The following is a 13,904-nucleotide window of genomic DNA, read 5'->3' as shown; positions in this document are numbered from 1 at the left end:
GTGGTTGCTTTATGCCTATAATGTATGTTTCCACTTGCTTAGCTCTCTGAATTGACTCTTTCCCCCCCTCCAATTATTTGGGAATGATTCGAGAACTTATTTTGGCTTGACCAGATCTGAGTCACCATGGGTGACGTCAGAAATTACAATCAAACTGAGTTTAGTGTAGGAAAAGCAAAACTATAGTCAAATTGTAACTAGAGTCTCCCTGGTAATGCGACAAAGAATTCCCTGCCTCCAATCTGAATGCATTCAGATCTGATCTACCACTGGTCTATGCTTGTATCACTCAGTCAACTTGATTTTATTCTGAGAGAATAACATAATGAATCCCTTTTACATTAAATTTGTACCACAGAGAAAAGAAAAAAAAAAAACAAACACAAAATTACAGATTTCACTGTCCCACAGAGATACAAATGTAAGAAATCCATTTATATGTATACATGAATCCATGATGAACTAACAGAGAGACATCAGTGTTTTGAACTATTAAACTGCTACCTTATCCTCATAGAGTGGCTTACAGAAGCATTTACATTTTTCGTATTTCATACCCAAGACACTTGAAAAGTCTGTTCTGTGCCTGCAAGTACAGCATAGGCCATGGTATGAAATATGCACTGGCAGCTGAAAAACACTGGGTACAATTCCAAGGGCTTTTACTGGGCAAACTCCATTGAAATCAAGATGAATTTTACTTGAGCAAAGAACGAGAAATGAAATACTCAAAACCAAGAAAACAAACAAACGAACAAAAAAAGTATTTTTTAAAAGTGCAATTATTAAAAATTATTAAAAATACAAAAAATGCTCCAATATTAAAGTCTAGTGCACTTCCTATGCTGTTAGACTTATGCAATTTCTGTGCTTAAGTTGTGAAAACAAGGGTTCAGGTTTTTTCTGATTACTTCCATTCTGTTCAACAACTAATAAGATGCTACCACTGAGCTATCAATGTTTCTTTATTAAAAAAAAAAAAAAAAAAACCAAACAAAATTTGTATTGAAAAAAGTAGTAATGAATTGGATTTAAATTTGGAAGAACTTGGTATGCAAATCCTGAAGGACCAGAATCTGACCTGTCTGCAATTTGATTGCAGCATCTTAACAGCTAAGGGTGCCAATGCCAAATGGTTGATATCTTTACCTTATAGACATTAAGAACTTTCTAATTTTATGCAGCTTTTTGGGTCAGCTTTTTGGGAAAAAACTACTCAGAGTAACTACTCAGAGTTTAGATAGGTATTTTTAATTATTAACTCAACAGTAGTTTAGACATCTAACATCTTTTTTTTTTTTTTTAAGAGATCCTCAGCAAAAATAATTTAATAGCATAAGGCAACTGAATAACTCTCTCAATCATGTTATAGTAAAAATGTATCAACTCAGAAGTTGCTTCTAAATGCATCTTCCTCAAAGGTATGATTTGTGATGGTTGATTATATTCCAATTATTGAATTTTAAAAAATACTGATTTTTAGTCTTTGATTCTTCATCTCAGAGAGGACAGGAGATTTTTTTCCTTTTTCTGTTCCTTCTCCTGTGACACTAAGATATGTGGCTGCATTACCTTTTATGCAAAATCCTAAGTGCAATTTCTCCATTATCATTAAGAGAGAGCATTAATTCTGTTAATTCTTTTGGGATACAGACCCCTACATTGCATTGTATGATTCACCACACCTTATTTACTACAGAAATGTGTCACTTGACAGGATACATCATGAAATTCAAGCTGCATTTCAGAACATTTTCATCATTCAAATGGATGCCAAACCAGAACAAACTGACAACCCCCAGACATATACTGGATTGAAGTACAAGAACTGGTGATGGAACATTCAGGAAACATCTAACAGACACAGCCATCAATGACAAGCTGGAGAAAGTAACACTAAATGCCAGTGGTGCTTCAGCATTAATTATCTAGACTGAAGGCCTCAAAAACACAGAGAATGAGCCTTATATGAAGGGCAGACTGCTTAGAAGCTGTGTTGTTGTTTTAAATCATTCTTAGTCTTTACTCCATAATAAACACGACAACACAGTTAATTTATTTTTCTAACAGTTTTTCCTCTCTTTTTATTCCTTCAGTTAGGTTGTGCCTAAGTTGAGGAATCCTGCAATACTGCAAAAACTCACAATCATTAATATTTTCAGAATGAAGTATCTCTATGGCAGTTAAATTTCTCTATTTTTCAAACTAGTATAAACCGTGCTGAGAAAAACGCACTTTTACAGGAGTCCTCAATGGTTTTGCAGCTTAACTATGCCTACTAGGTGCATGAAAAAAAACAACCGCACTTCCAACCAACCATTCCAGAAATAAATTTAGGCTGGCAAAGGTATCTTTTCCTAGTAGAGTATGTACTATTCAGCATGGTGGTTTTAGCTGCAGTGGGGAAGGAACTCCATCTGTTAAAAAAAAAAAAAAAGTGCCATACAGTTACATCAGCATATCCCTGGTACTGCAGACTTGGCCTTATTCTGTGATAAGCCTGCACATGGGGAATTAGATTAGTACAACTAGAGAGCATAGTTACACCAATGTATTTCCTTACAAGAATGGTGAAACAGCTGTTGAAGGCTTGTGTTTTTCTTTTTATTATTTCATGGAGGGTGGGAAGGGAAGAGTTTTTGTTGGATAACTCTAGAAATAAGAGAATTTGTGTTATAAAATATACAAATATTGCATCATCCTTCATTTGTAATTCAAGATCAGACATTACTGCTGTTACCCCAATGAAACAAAATAGTTGTGTTTACAGAGCCTGCACGATTTTCTTGCAAACTACTACCCTTTAAGAATCTGCAGTACCTACTGAGAATCACCACTCAAGCTGCCTTCCTTAAGGGAAGCATATTTTTTTATTTCATAGAATGACAGAATGGCTTAGGTTGGAAGGGACTTTAGAGATTTACTCCAACCTTCTCACCACAGGCAGGGACACCTCTCAACTAGACTCAGTGATCTAAAAATTGGACTTTTGCAGCTTTAGAATTCATTTGACCAACAGAAGAATTACAAAAATTTGAAGAACCCCATTCCAGCTTTCTGAGAGAGGCACTTCCAGAGAGTCCTGAATTCAGCCTTCTGTCAGACTCCATGGGCTGTGCACAGCTCTTTCTATGATAGTGTAACTACATCAACGGACAAGGGAAAACCAATACATGTCATCTATCTGGACTTTTGCAAAGACTTTGACACAGTCCCTCACGTCATCCTTCTCTCTAAGCTGGAGAGATATGGATTTAATGGGTGGACTGTCCAGTGGATAAGAAATTAGTTGGAAGATTGCATCCAAAGAGTAGTAGTCAACAGCTCAATGTCCAGATGGAGATGGGTGACAAGTGATGTCTCTCAAGGATCTGTATTGGGACCAGTGCTGTTCAATATCTTCATCAAGAATATAGACAGTGAGACCGAGTGCACCCTCACCAAGTTTGCTGATGACACCAAGCTGGTGCAGTTGGTAAGACTGGAGGACAGGATGCCATCCAGAGGGACCTGGAGAGGCTGGAGAGGTGGGCTTGTTTTGAAGCACACTTAGCATAAGAGGTTCTTCAACTTAAAGGAAAACAGAACATGAGACACTGACAAGAATAAAGATCTGTAAGAGGACACAACATGATACATTGGAAAGAGCAAAATGGCTTAAGATCTAGAAAGAATTAGAGTGGTCAGAAGTGCAGGTATCTTAGTGATCAGTGACCCTGTGCTCATGTTGCCATTTCACTGTGTTAATGATCAAAATCTGCAGTCTTGTGGCCAGATTGTGGCCTTTAAGCACTCTTACTTCAGAGCACTGAGAGTCACTGCATGCCAAGCATATTTTGCTATCAAGGTGCAGGGGAATGCTTGTGTCCTGAAAGCTGTATGACATTTTCTCCATTGTATACTTAAAGGGTTTTAGCACAGAAAGGTCTCTACAACTTTATGCTAACCAAGCCTGGTTAGATAGTGGCACAAACAGAAAACCGCTGATGGAACTAAGGCATGTGACAATCCAGTGTTAGACCACAGCTACCCTTTAGTAGCTGAAGGAAGGTATTTCCCATCCAGAACTTCCAAGTACAACAGCTTGATCCAAATGAAAAGCTATTCAGGACATGGTGGAGAAATTATGAGACTTTGCAAGATTAATTTCACTTTCAAAAATGAGGTGGGATGACAACACTCAGATCCAACTGCTGAATGCTACATGCATGTCCCTAAGCTACTGACAAGATGGCAGCAAAGTCCTCAGCTAGTCCTCATTTTGGGGAAGGAGATTAAGGACCTTAATCTGAATAACTAAGAATTTGTATTCTCTTCCAAAGAAAGTAGGGCCATAAGGACACCACAACTCTCCCCTTCCACACTCTATCCCAAAAGCCTGCCTGAAAGCAATCTCTCTATGTTACTTTCCCATAAACTCCTCCTCAATACCTACGAATTTTAAAATTAACAACAAAATTGTCATTATTAGTGAATACTATGGACCATTTGTTATTATTATCAAGAATGCAAAAAATGCACTGAGTAGATGAGGACACATACAGTCTCAGGTACATTTTCAACATCAGAAGAGCTGAAGTACTTGTCTGTGATGACAGCATTCCTTGACTTGGTAAACCATGAACATCAGATGAAGTCTTAGGAATTAAGAGGGTATATTAAAAGGGAACTTTGTGGAACGACAGAAAGGAAAGACAAAAAGTCAAAGAAGGAAAAGAACCAATCTTCTGGCAAAACAGTACCAAAAGAAATTGCAGGAAGGAAAAACAAAATGTCTATTACTGAAAACTGTTTACTGCAAGTTTTTATTCTAATTTTAATCAAAAAATAGAGATTCTGATAAAGAGATGAAATCTGCACATCAGGCACAGAGACATCAGCATACAAAAATGGGCCATGACCTCTCCAATCTTTGCTCGTGCTTTTTGTGTGTGTGGTTGCAGGCACCAACAGAGATGAATTAATCCCCAGTGTAATTGGTTTAAAAAGTCAGTGAAACTGTATCAGAAAGTAATATTACTCTGAATATCTTTATTGTGATGCAATTATATTGCATGGGAAGATTCCAGCTCAGAGCGGCTTTTTGCCCCCTCACATGACAACTGCAGACATCAGTACCAGCTGAGGTTTGTGGGGGTGGTGTGGGGTTTTTTGTTTGTTGGGGCTTTTTTAAACTGCAAGCTTAACCTGATGGCACAGTAAGCAGTATGATCCAGCTTTCAATACTCTTTTTTGGCCTCTTTAAGCAGGGAGAAAGGCTTGAGAAACTTGGATAAACTGTCATTTGTGCCACTCCCTTCCCCTTAGAGCAGTTGCAAAACTGTGTCACAAGTAAGGCAGAAAGAACCGAGTTAGTGTGGAACCCTAGGCTCCACAATGTCTCTGTTTTATGACTTTCAAAACACTGGACAGATATCAAACTCAAAGGAAGATCCAGTTACAAAACATACCAGTTATGAATGGCACATGAACAATAAAGTCAAGGTTGTGAGACAGAAGTTACTCCTCTTCAGGCAAACCATGAAGGTGACTTCAAGAGGGAGTGCCAATTATATGCACACTTTTGAAATCTACTTGGAAAATTTTAAAACAATTTATTCTTTTCTGTTGATCTTCATGCAGTGCTTAGATCTGATTTGTAGCTAACCCATATATAATTGTTAAATGTAAGGCAATGTCTAGCTAGAAAACATTTGCCTTCACCAGCCATTTTACAGAAATACATCCAATTGGTCATGTAAACCAATTAGCAAGAAGGTTGAGTGTGTCAATATCTTAAGGAAAGAAATGATCTTGTAATTTATAAAATAACTAGATGCACCTGAAAGACTAATTATCTAGTTACTGTGTCTCTGTCAAGGATAACATCTAGCACTTACATGGCTCTTTTCTTCCTCAAGTTGCTTTTAAGCATACATTCTAATTAAACAACATCACGCTTCTGTGAATGAAAAGTTATTGTCCGTATTTCACAGCCAGCAAAGCTGAGGCTACAAATAAGTGACAAAGAGAAGGACACAGTGTTAGAAATATGTTGGCAGCTGCTTGCTTCAGCACACAAAGTACAGTGGTTCCAAATGATAACTAGTCAATTTTATTTCTTCTACTGTCCCATCTTCTTAAGCTCTGTCAGCACAAAAACCTAAATAAGAGTAGGCTATATATCATTCCCATTTCTCTAAATAATCAAGGTCGGTATTCTACCATTCCTGTTATTCCTAGTTGCCAAGAGACTTACCTCAAGGGACCACAGGTAAGGAAAACCTACATCTCAACAGTTGTAAATTCTCTTAATCTTGGGGTCAACAGAACTTGTCTACAGATGTAGAGTAATCTCAGAAACACTACCGTGTTTCTGCAACCAAAGAACACAAGAGTTGTTTTGATACATTATTTATGGCAAAAAAAACATTCACAACTTGCTCAGAAGACTTCTATGAGAAATTCTAAATTAATTACCATGATAGCTTCAATTTAGGCCTCCCAATTTATGCTATCTCCAGTAATAATGTCCCCAGTGCATTATGGCCATGTCAGCAACAAATGTGTTTCAGTCCACAACCTACACCAAACCAAGTGATTCTTGAGCAACGTTAATCATTAATTTGAGATGAGTATTTTTGCATGGACACAGGCAGGAATCAGGATAGTATAACAGCAATGTTGTTGCTGTGTGGTGGAGGATAAAATGCAACACACATATGTAGTACAAAGAGGCTATTTGGAATTGCTGGAAAAGCAGAAGAGTTATTTGCACTGCACTGGCAGGTTAAAGGTTACAATCGGGGTTAGACCCAATTGTTTTGTGCTCCACACAAACATACAAAGAGACCTCCATATACCTTGTAACCTGAGTTTAGGTACTTTAATCAGAAGAAAAATTTAAAAATAAAACAAAAACAGAACATAAACCACCAACCCCCCCCCCCCCCCAAACCAAACCAACAACAGGAAAAAAAACAAACACCAAACCAAAAACACAACATCCCCCTCCAAATCAAACAAACAAACAAACAAAAAAAAACCCAACCAAAAACCCTTCAACAATATACTGCCTAAATAAGCATTTCCAGCTCTGTACCTCTGTTTGGTAGCCTGTGTGTCAAAGCAGAATGAAACCCGTTTGTGGAGCAGCCCTTGAGCCTAAGGGATAGGTGCCGTACACTTCTGGGAAAGAGAGCAATGCTGCTGCTTGCTTGTGCTGTGCGCTTCCATGGAAAATGAGCTAATAAAGTCCATGTAATTCACACATAAGTACACAGAAAATACTGCAGAAAAGACTCACAAACTGTTTTACAGACAAAACAAAGACTGGTGCCTAAGTTTCTTCTTAAATAATGGCAATACTGACAGCTAGCTAGCACATTCATGGAAATATGGGACCAGGGAGTTGGTCATTAAAAACCTCACCAAACTAGGAAATACTCAGAAACCCCACCAGGCTCTTTTACTTCAAATGGCATTCAACAAATCCAAGTGCTGGGTGCTCCACTTTGGCCACAACCCCATGCAGAGCTACAGGCTGGGGTCAGAGTGGCTGGAGAGCAGCCAGGTGGAAAGGGACCTGGGGGTACTGAATGACAGCCGCCTGAACATGAGCCAGCAGTGTGCCCAGGTGGCCAAGAGAGCCAATGGCATCCTGGCCTGCATCAGGCATAGTGTGGCCAGCAGGAGCAGGGAGGTCATTGTACCCCTGTACACAGCACTGCTTAGGCTGCACCTTGAGTACTGTGTCCAGTTCTGGGCCCCTCAGTTTAGGAAAGATGTTGAATTGCTGGAGCATGTCCAGAGAAGGGCAACGAGGCTGGGGAGAGGCCTTGAGCACAAGCCCTATGAGGAGAGGCTGAGGGAGCTGGGACTGTTTAGCCTGGAGAAGAGGAGGCTCAGGGGAGACCTCATTGCTGTCTACAACTACCTGAAGGGAGGTTGTAGCCAGGAGGGGTTTGGTCTCTTCTCCCAGGCAACCAGCACCAGAACAAGAGGACACAGTCTCAAGCTGCGCCAGGGGAGGTTTAGGCTGGAGGTGAGGAGAAAGTTCTTCACAGAGAGAGTGGTTGGCCATTGGAATGGGCTGCCCAGGGAGGTGGTGGAGTCACCATCCCTGGAGGTGTTCAAGAGGGGATTGGACGCGGCACTTGGTGCCATGGTTTAGATAGTCATGAAGTGTAGGGTGACAGGTTGGACTCGATCTTTGAGGTCTCTTCCAGCCTTCTTGATTCTATGATTCTATGAAATGTCAGCCCTGCATTTTCTTGTCCTTTCAACTTTGGAAACACTACACATATAAGTTATTATACATAAATTCTTGACTTGAATCAAGTAAGAAATAATTTCCAGAATAATTTCCAGAACAGGGTTGTGAGCTCACACTGATCAAAATGTTGCCTATTTATAGTGCAATTGCTGCTGTGTTGACTCATAGCAACAGGTATCTGATCCTGAAGGGCACACACATATCTATAATTTTGTCTTTTGTGCATTTAACATCTGATAAAACATTCTGATTTCACAGTCCTGCAAAGCAAATCATACACAAAATAAGTTTCTTTATTACACTAGTATGTCCCATCCCTGACTGAGAACTTACTGATCTCTGGACCTGTCCATATGTTGAGATGGATGCAACTGCCTCTGTCCTGCCTTCCTGAGCTGGACAATGGTTGGGCATAAACCAGTGCTAATTCACAACCTTTTAGACATTAACACACATCTGCCTTTGCATTAAAAGAGCTATCCTCCTGAAAGGCTCTTAACTATTGTAGCTTCATAGGTTACACTAACGTGACATCACTTTAGCATACCTATACAGACATTCTTTGGCAACAATCACCTACTGACTGGCTCATTTCAGATGCAGACAGTTATCAGAAAGGAAATAGATGGTGATCTTCAACTCACTTTCTGTAATCCTGCAGTGTTCATGATCTTGGTATATGATAAATAGTTCTAGGCTGAATTCAGATCCATCACAAGACACATACTCCCATGTAACATTTTCCTTTATGGATGTTACTCCAGCTTAAATGTGATTAACAATCATTTTAAGAGCATTACTTTCCCAACTGGTCACAGAAGCAGTAAGCCTGCAGTATACAATACTTACTGTGTTTGTTTCCTCATATTTCTCTGCATTGCTTACATACATTGGCTTTCATCAGTTACACTTTTTCTTTTTAAAAGCCTTGAAAAATGTCACAACAATGGCAGGTCATGCCTTGCAACACTGAAAAATGCTACAATGCATGCACTGAAAAATGCTACAGCATAGAACTGGTCTCTAACCCTGACTTGTGGAGTTTTTTGTAAGACTCTCAGACCTTCCTCAGGGACACAAGAAGTTATTGTCTCTATAGCAGCCACAGGAAATGATTGACACTACAATTCAGACTGACACAGGGAGTAAAGTATGGTATTTCCTGCAGTATACTATTTCTTGGGTTTTTCTGTTGTAGCCAGCAAAGACTGGATGTATATAAACCACAGCTCCTTTAATGTGTAGTCACAAAGTTTCAGCAAGGTTGTCAGAACTTCAAATTGTAAACCTCTAATCTAAAATCCCTATGCTCCAGTCTAGATATTAGGAAAAATGTAGACTATCCTATCAAGATACTATAAACACTCCCTATAAATCCACACACTCAGGTAGAGCTCTTACATGCTGCAGCACAAACAGGCATAGTGAACTTGCACATAGCCAGCTAGCCTGGGTACCAGTAACACCACAAATTCCACCTATTAGGCAATTACCAGGGTACAGCCAGTTCTGGAAACTGCTGTCACAGTTTCACTGTTATTGGTAGTAAAATTAACTTCAAGGAAGCGATTTGTAGATATGCTGTAATCAGGCCCTTTGGCTTCACTGGCTACACTCCACTTACATCTATTGTTCCATTACAACCTTGCATGGTTGTGCATGGTAGTGCACTTTTACAGAACTTGATGCCCAGAGCATGATGTTACCACCAGGCCTTGTGTTAAACCATGCACTCTAACCCAAGGTACTTTAGTGAACACACACACGCTGTGACTATTCACAGAATTGAAAGTTTTCTGTTCAGTTAGTGCAGTAACACATTTCAGTCATGACAAGAGCAACCAGTGAAGATGGCAGCCCTAATCCTTCCTCATGATCCTTCCTGTGTCCCAACTTTCACCCCTGTACACCCAAGCATACACATACAATCATTTCTACTTGTCACAGGTGTCATGTATGACATCCATTCACTCACATGACCCAAACTTACAACTTCTTCAGCTACCCACTCATCCAACATGCTGTTAACACATCTTCATAGAGCTCTGTGTTATCCTCCGCCTTCAAATTCATCATTTTATTCCCTCCAATTGTATCAGCTCCTCTCTCACATTCAGTTTCTCTCTACTTCTGTCTTTTCCACCACTTGCTGAACACGTGAAGATTCATTTTAATCTACAGAAAGTGTGGCAGTGCCATTTGTTTCATTAACTTCATTCATGGTATTTTGTCAGTCTCTAAGGGTTCCAGGATAGAAACAAGGCCTTGGCTATGTCAGTCACTATGAAAACCAGCTGCAGAAAGGCACCCTATCCTAAAGAGATTAAAGGCTACATTTAAAATAAATGGAAATTGAATGGTGATGAAATGAATCTGGGACGGAAAAAAAATAGGTAGTGAGGGCTTTTTTGTTAAACTTTAGAAGTTTCATCCTGCATCTGCATGCCTACTGTTAGCATACTTTCATTTAAGGGTTACTTATGGTATCATATTTCTGTTGGCCATTACAGTGGTATGTCAACGTCCTTAGTTACTTCTTTTTAAAAGCACATATAGCACCTTTCAACATGCAAATGCTTGGGTCAAGCACATAATCTTCTCTGTTATTGCAATGAAACAATTCAGAGTATTAACAAGTCATTTACCAGACTTGTTTTCTGTGCTTAGCATAAGGATTGCTGGGGACTCCAGTGGATGCAAAAGGTGACAGTTAGCATTTTAATGGTAACTGTCATAAGCAATACCTGCTAAAAAAGCAAGGCAGATCCATTAAGCATTAACTTAGCTGAAGTCTGCAAGAGGAAATCTTCCATTTTATGCCCATTCTCTGTGCAAGTCCGAATTTAACATAACAAAAAACCTGCTGAGCTGAGCTATTGGACCTTAATGTCCCATCAACACAAAGGCTGAGTAGTCTCTTTGTATTAATTGGTAACGTCTTGTAGGCTTAGAATTTACTGCCGCCCAGAAGGCAGAACAGCACCAGAGAAATGAACTGTGGCTGACTGAACTGACTGGCTAGCACAATTAAAATCACCAACCACACAAAGTATCTACACAAGCCATGCTGGTTTATATGACAGTTCTGGCCTGCCCTGCATGAAAGCTGTATGGCAACTTTGCTTTTGCACACTTCTGAGTGCAATTGTCTGTAAGCTTTTGAACCAGAGCTCATGAGTGAAAAAAAAACAAACCAAAACAACAGAACAAACCATACGACAATACATGTCCACATACCCTGCAGCCTTTCTAGTAAATGTGATGCCTTTTCCTCACAGTATTGGTCTTGGGATGAATAAATAGAATACTACTAGTGAGAGACAGTAATGAGAAAAAAAGCATTTGAAGAGATGATCCTACTTCTAATGTGCAGAGCAGTCGTCTGCATGCAGAGTATGGTTTGGTCTACAGTTGAAATAGAGTTGGAGTACCTCCAAGCACAGTGAAGCTCTTTGTGTACGAGAACCATGTAAAAACAGTTCTGGTGTTACATATGAGCTATCTTCACTAATACATTTGCTTAATCTGTTCTAGGACTCATTTGAATAAGGCACAAAGTTTTTGGGAAACCAACCTCGATTTTATACACATCATGTCTTGCCACAATTACACAGGACAAATAACAAGAGGAAAGAACAGCAGAGTTGCCCTTCTACTCCTATGATTTTTTTTTATTTTTTTTTTTTTTTTACAACAAGCTTCTTCAAAATGAGAATTCTTCACAAACTGTTTGCAACTTCTGTGAACTTTCTAGAGCCACTATCACATTCTCCTTGGAGAATATACAAATCCCCTGAAATCTCAGATCTGAATTAAAGCTGAAATCCTTGCACAGAGATAGCTTTGAAATGAAGGTAACTTAGTAGCAAAACAAATCTTCTCATTTACTTTCTAGAATTCAGGCAAAGAACGTCTTCAGCCTTAGGGGCACCTAGACAGTTGCCACCTTTTGAAGCATTATGGCCTCAGGATATGGAATACAGATCTTTTACAAATATGGTCTAATAAAATCGTTTCAAAATTATTTAGGAAGCAATATTAATGGTAGGTTAGCTTTGCAAATGCTTACCAAATCTGATTTCTTTTAAGCCAGAGATCATATGCTGAATCCATCTGCTGTTTCTTTGTGATACAGGCTGATGAAACCACAAGCATGGCTGGAAAAAATAAATAAATTTGTAATTCAGTATGTACTACTCTTTGCCCAAATAAGCACATTCTATTCTACTTGCCCACATTACCAGGTATGGTGGTAAAACATACAAAAATGTATTAAGCAATTTTATCTTTAGCAAATTATTTTAACTGCATTTCTAATGCGTGTCCCCAGAAACGTGTCTACCTGTTCTTCCTGATGTTCCCATATGTTCCTTACACACTTCACAATGCCAATAATGCAAACAGTATGTTCACCTTGCAAAGGAAACCATTATCAGATACAAAAGTCTTTATGCCTGTTACACTAGTCAAGCCACTATGATCAGGACAACAGAGTAGGTTAATCATACCCTTATTACTAAAATCCCAGACCTAGTAGCTTGCAAGGTCATGTTTTACATGTTATACAGAGCTGTTACAGACTATTTCACGTCCTCCTTCATTATGGCCAAAAAATTAATATATTCTTCACATTACTACTACTTATTAGCTACATACAACTCACTTTTCCTCCAGTTAAAAGTAAGTGTAGTACCATGCCTTAAATCTGATGAAGGATTTTTTGATCTCATCTCTCACAATTTTTTTTTTTTAGTTTTTCATGTGTATTAGATTTTTTACCTGACAGCCCAGGGTTTAGCTCCGTTTCTATTGTAAGCATAACGGCTGGCAGCAACTTTGAAGTCTGCCAGTAAAAGTCATTAACACGAAAGAAAAGGAATACTTTATTTTAAAAGAAAATGTTATAGAATTAACTTGTTACACTTCAGAAAAATTCACCTGTTGCTGAACAATATATCCCTCATAATAGCACTGGGGAGAATAAAACCATCCATGCCGTAAGATCTCGTTTGTCGTTCACAAGTCGCTCTTACTTTTCTGTTTAACCCATCCTTCCTTCCAGCAAATCCTCCTTTCCACAAGGACTAGGCGCCCTAAAATGTTAAAATCACTCATGTGAGAGAATAAAACTTTTTCACTGATTTTTGTCTAGGAACTACGACATTTCCTAGCTGGGGGGACAAAATGCCCACACGGTAGCAACCACTGATGCCACAGGGAAAAAAAAAAATAAATTAATCACCGATTCAGAAGATCTTAAGGGAAAATGTTAACTCTTTTTCTCCCCTTTTCCACACTACACTTTTCATCTTTATCTGATGTACCTAATTTGTGCTACTTAATCTTTTAGTGTTGATTTACTACACAAAAGACACCATAACCTATGCAACCCTCAGGTCTTTCCCCCGCGACCCAACCCTAAGGGCCCCGCTCACCCCCAGAGAGGGGCAGGCAGCACCACAGACCGGCAGCACGCCCCACAGACACACACACGCAGCTTCCCGTACAGGGCGGCCGGCCGAGCAGTGGATGCCGCTCCAAGGACCACCAACCCTTCCCACAAGAACCGCCCTCGCCATCTTCCCTCGCGCCCTCTCCCGGCCGCCCGCGGCGTACATGCAGGCCACCGCACGGCGCCGGCCCCGCGTCC

General features: G+C 39.6%; 1 protein-coding gene across 1 annotated transcript in view; it reads right to left on the bottom strand.

Moving 5' to 3' along the window:
• FABP6 (fatty acid binding protein 6) overlaps nt 1-12,357 on the bottom strand; it is a 32,125-nt gene extending 19,768 nt beyond the window's left edge. Inside the window, exon 1 of the mRNA XM_054389307.1 lies at nt 12,324-12,357. Coding sequence (XP_054245282.1) covers nt 12,324-12,354 — 31 coding nt within the window. The 5' untranslated portion in view covers nt 12,355-12,357. The remainder of the gene's footprint in view (nt 1-12,323) is intronic.
• Nucleotides 12,358-13,904: the final 1,547 nt, after the last annotated feature.

The sequence above is a fragment of the Indicator indicator genome, chromosome 18 (assembly GCF_027791375.1).
Source record: "Indicator indicator isolate 239-I01 chromosome 18, UM_Iind_1.1, whole genome shotgun sequence".
NCBI lineage: Eukaryota > Metazoa > Chordata > Aves > Piciformes > Indicatoridae > Indicator > Indicator indicator.
The sequence above is the reverse complement of the archived record's forward strand: the minus strand, read 5'-3'. Positions and strand labels throughout refer to the sequence as shown.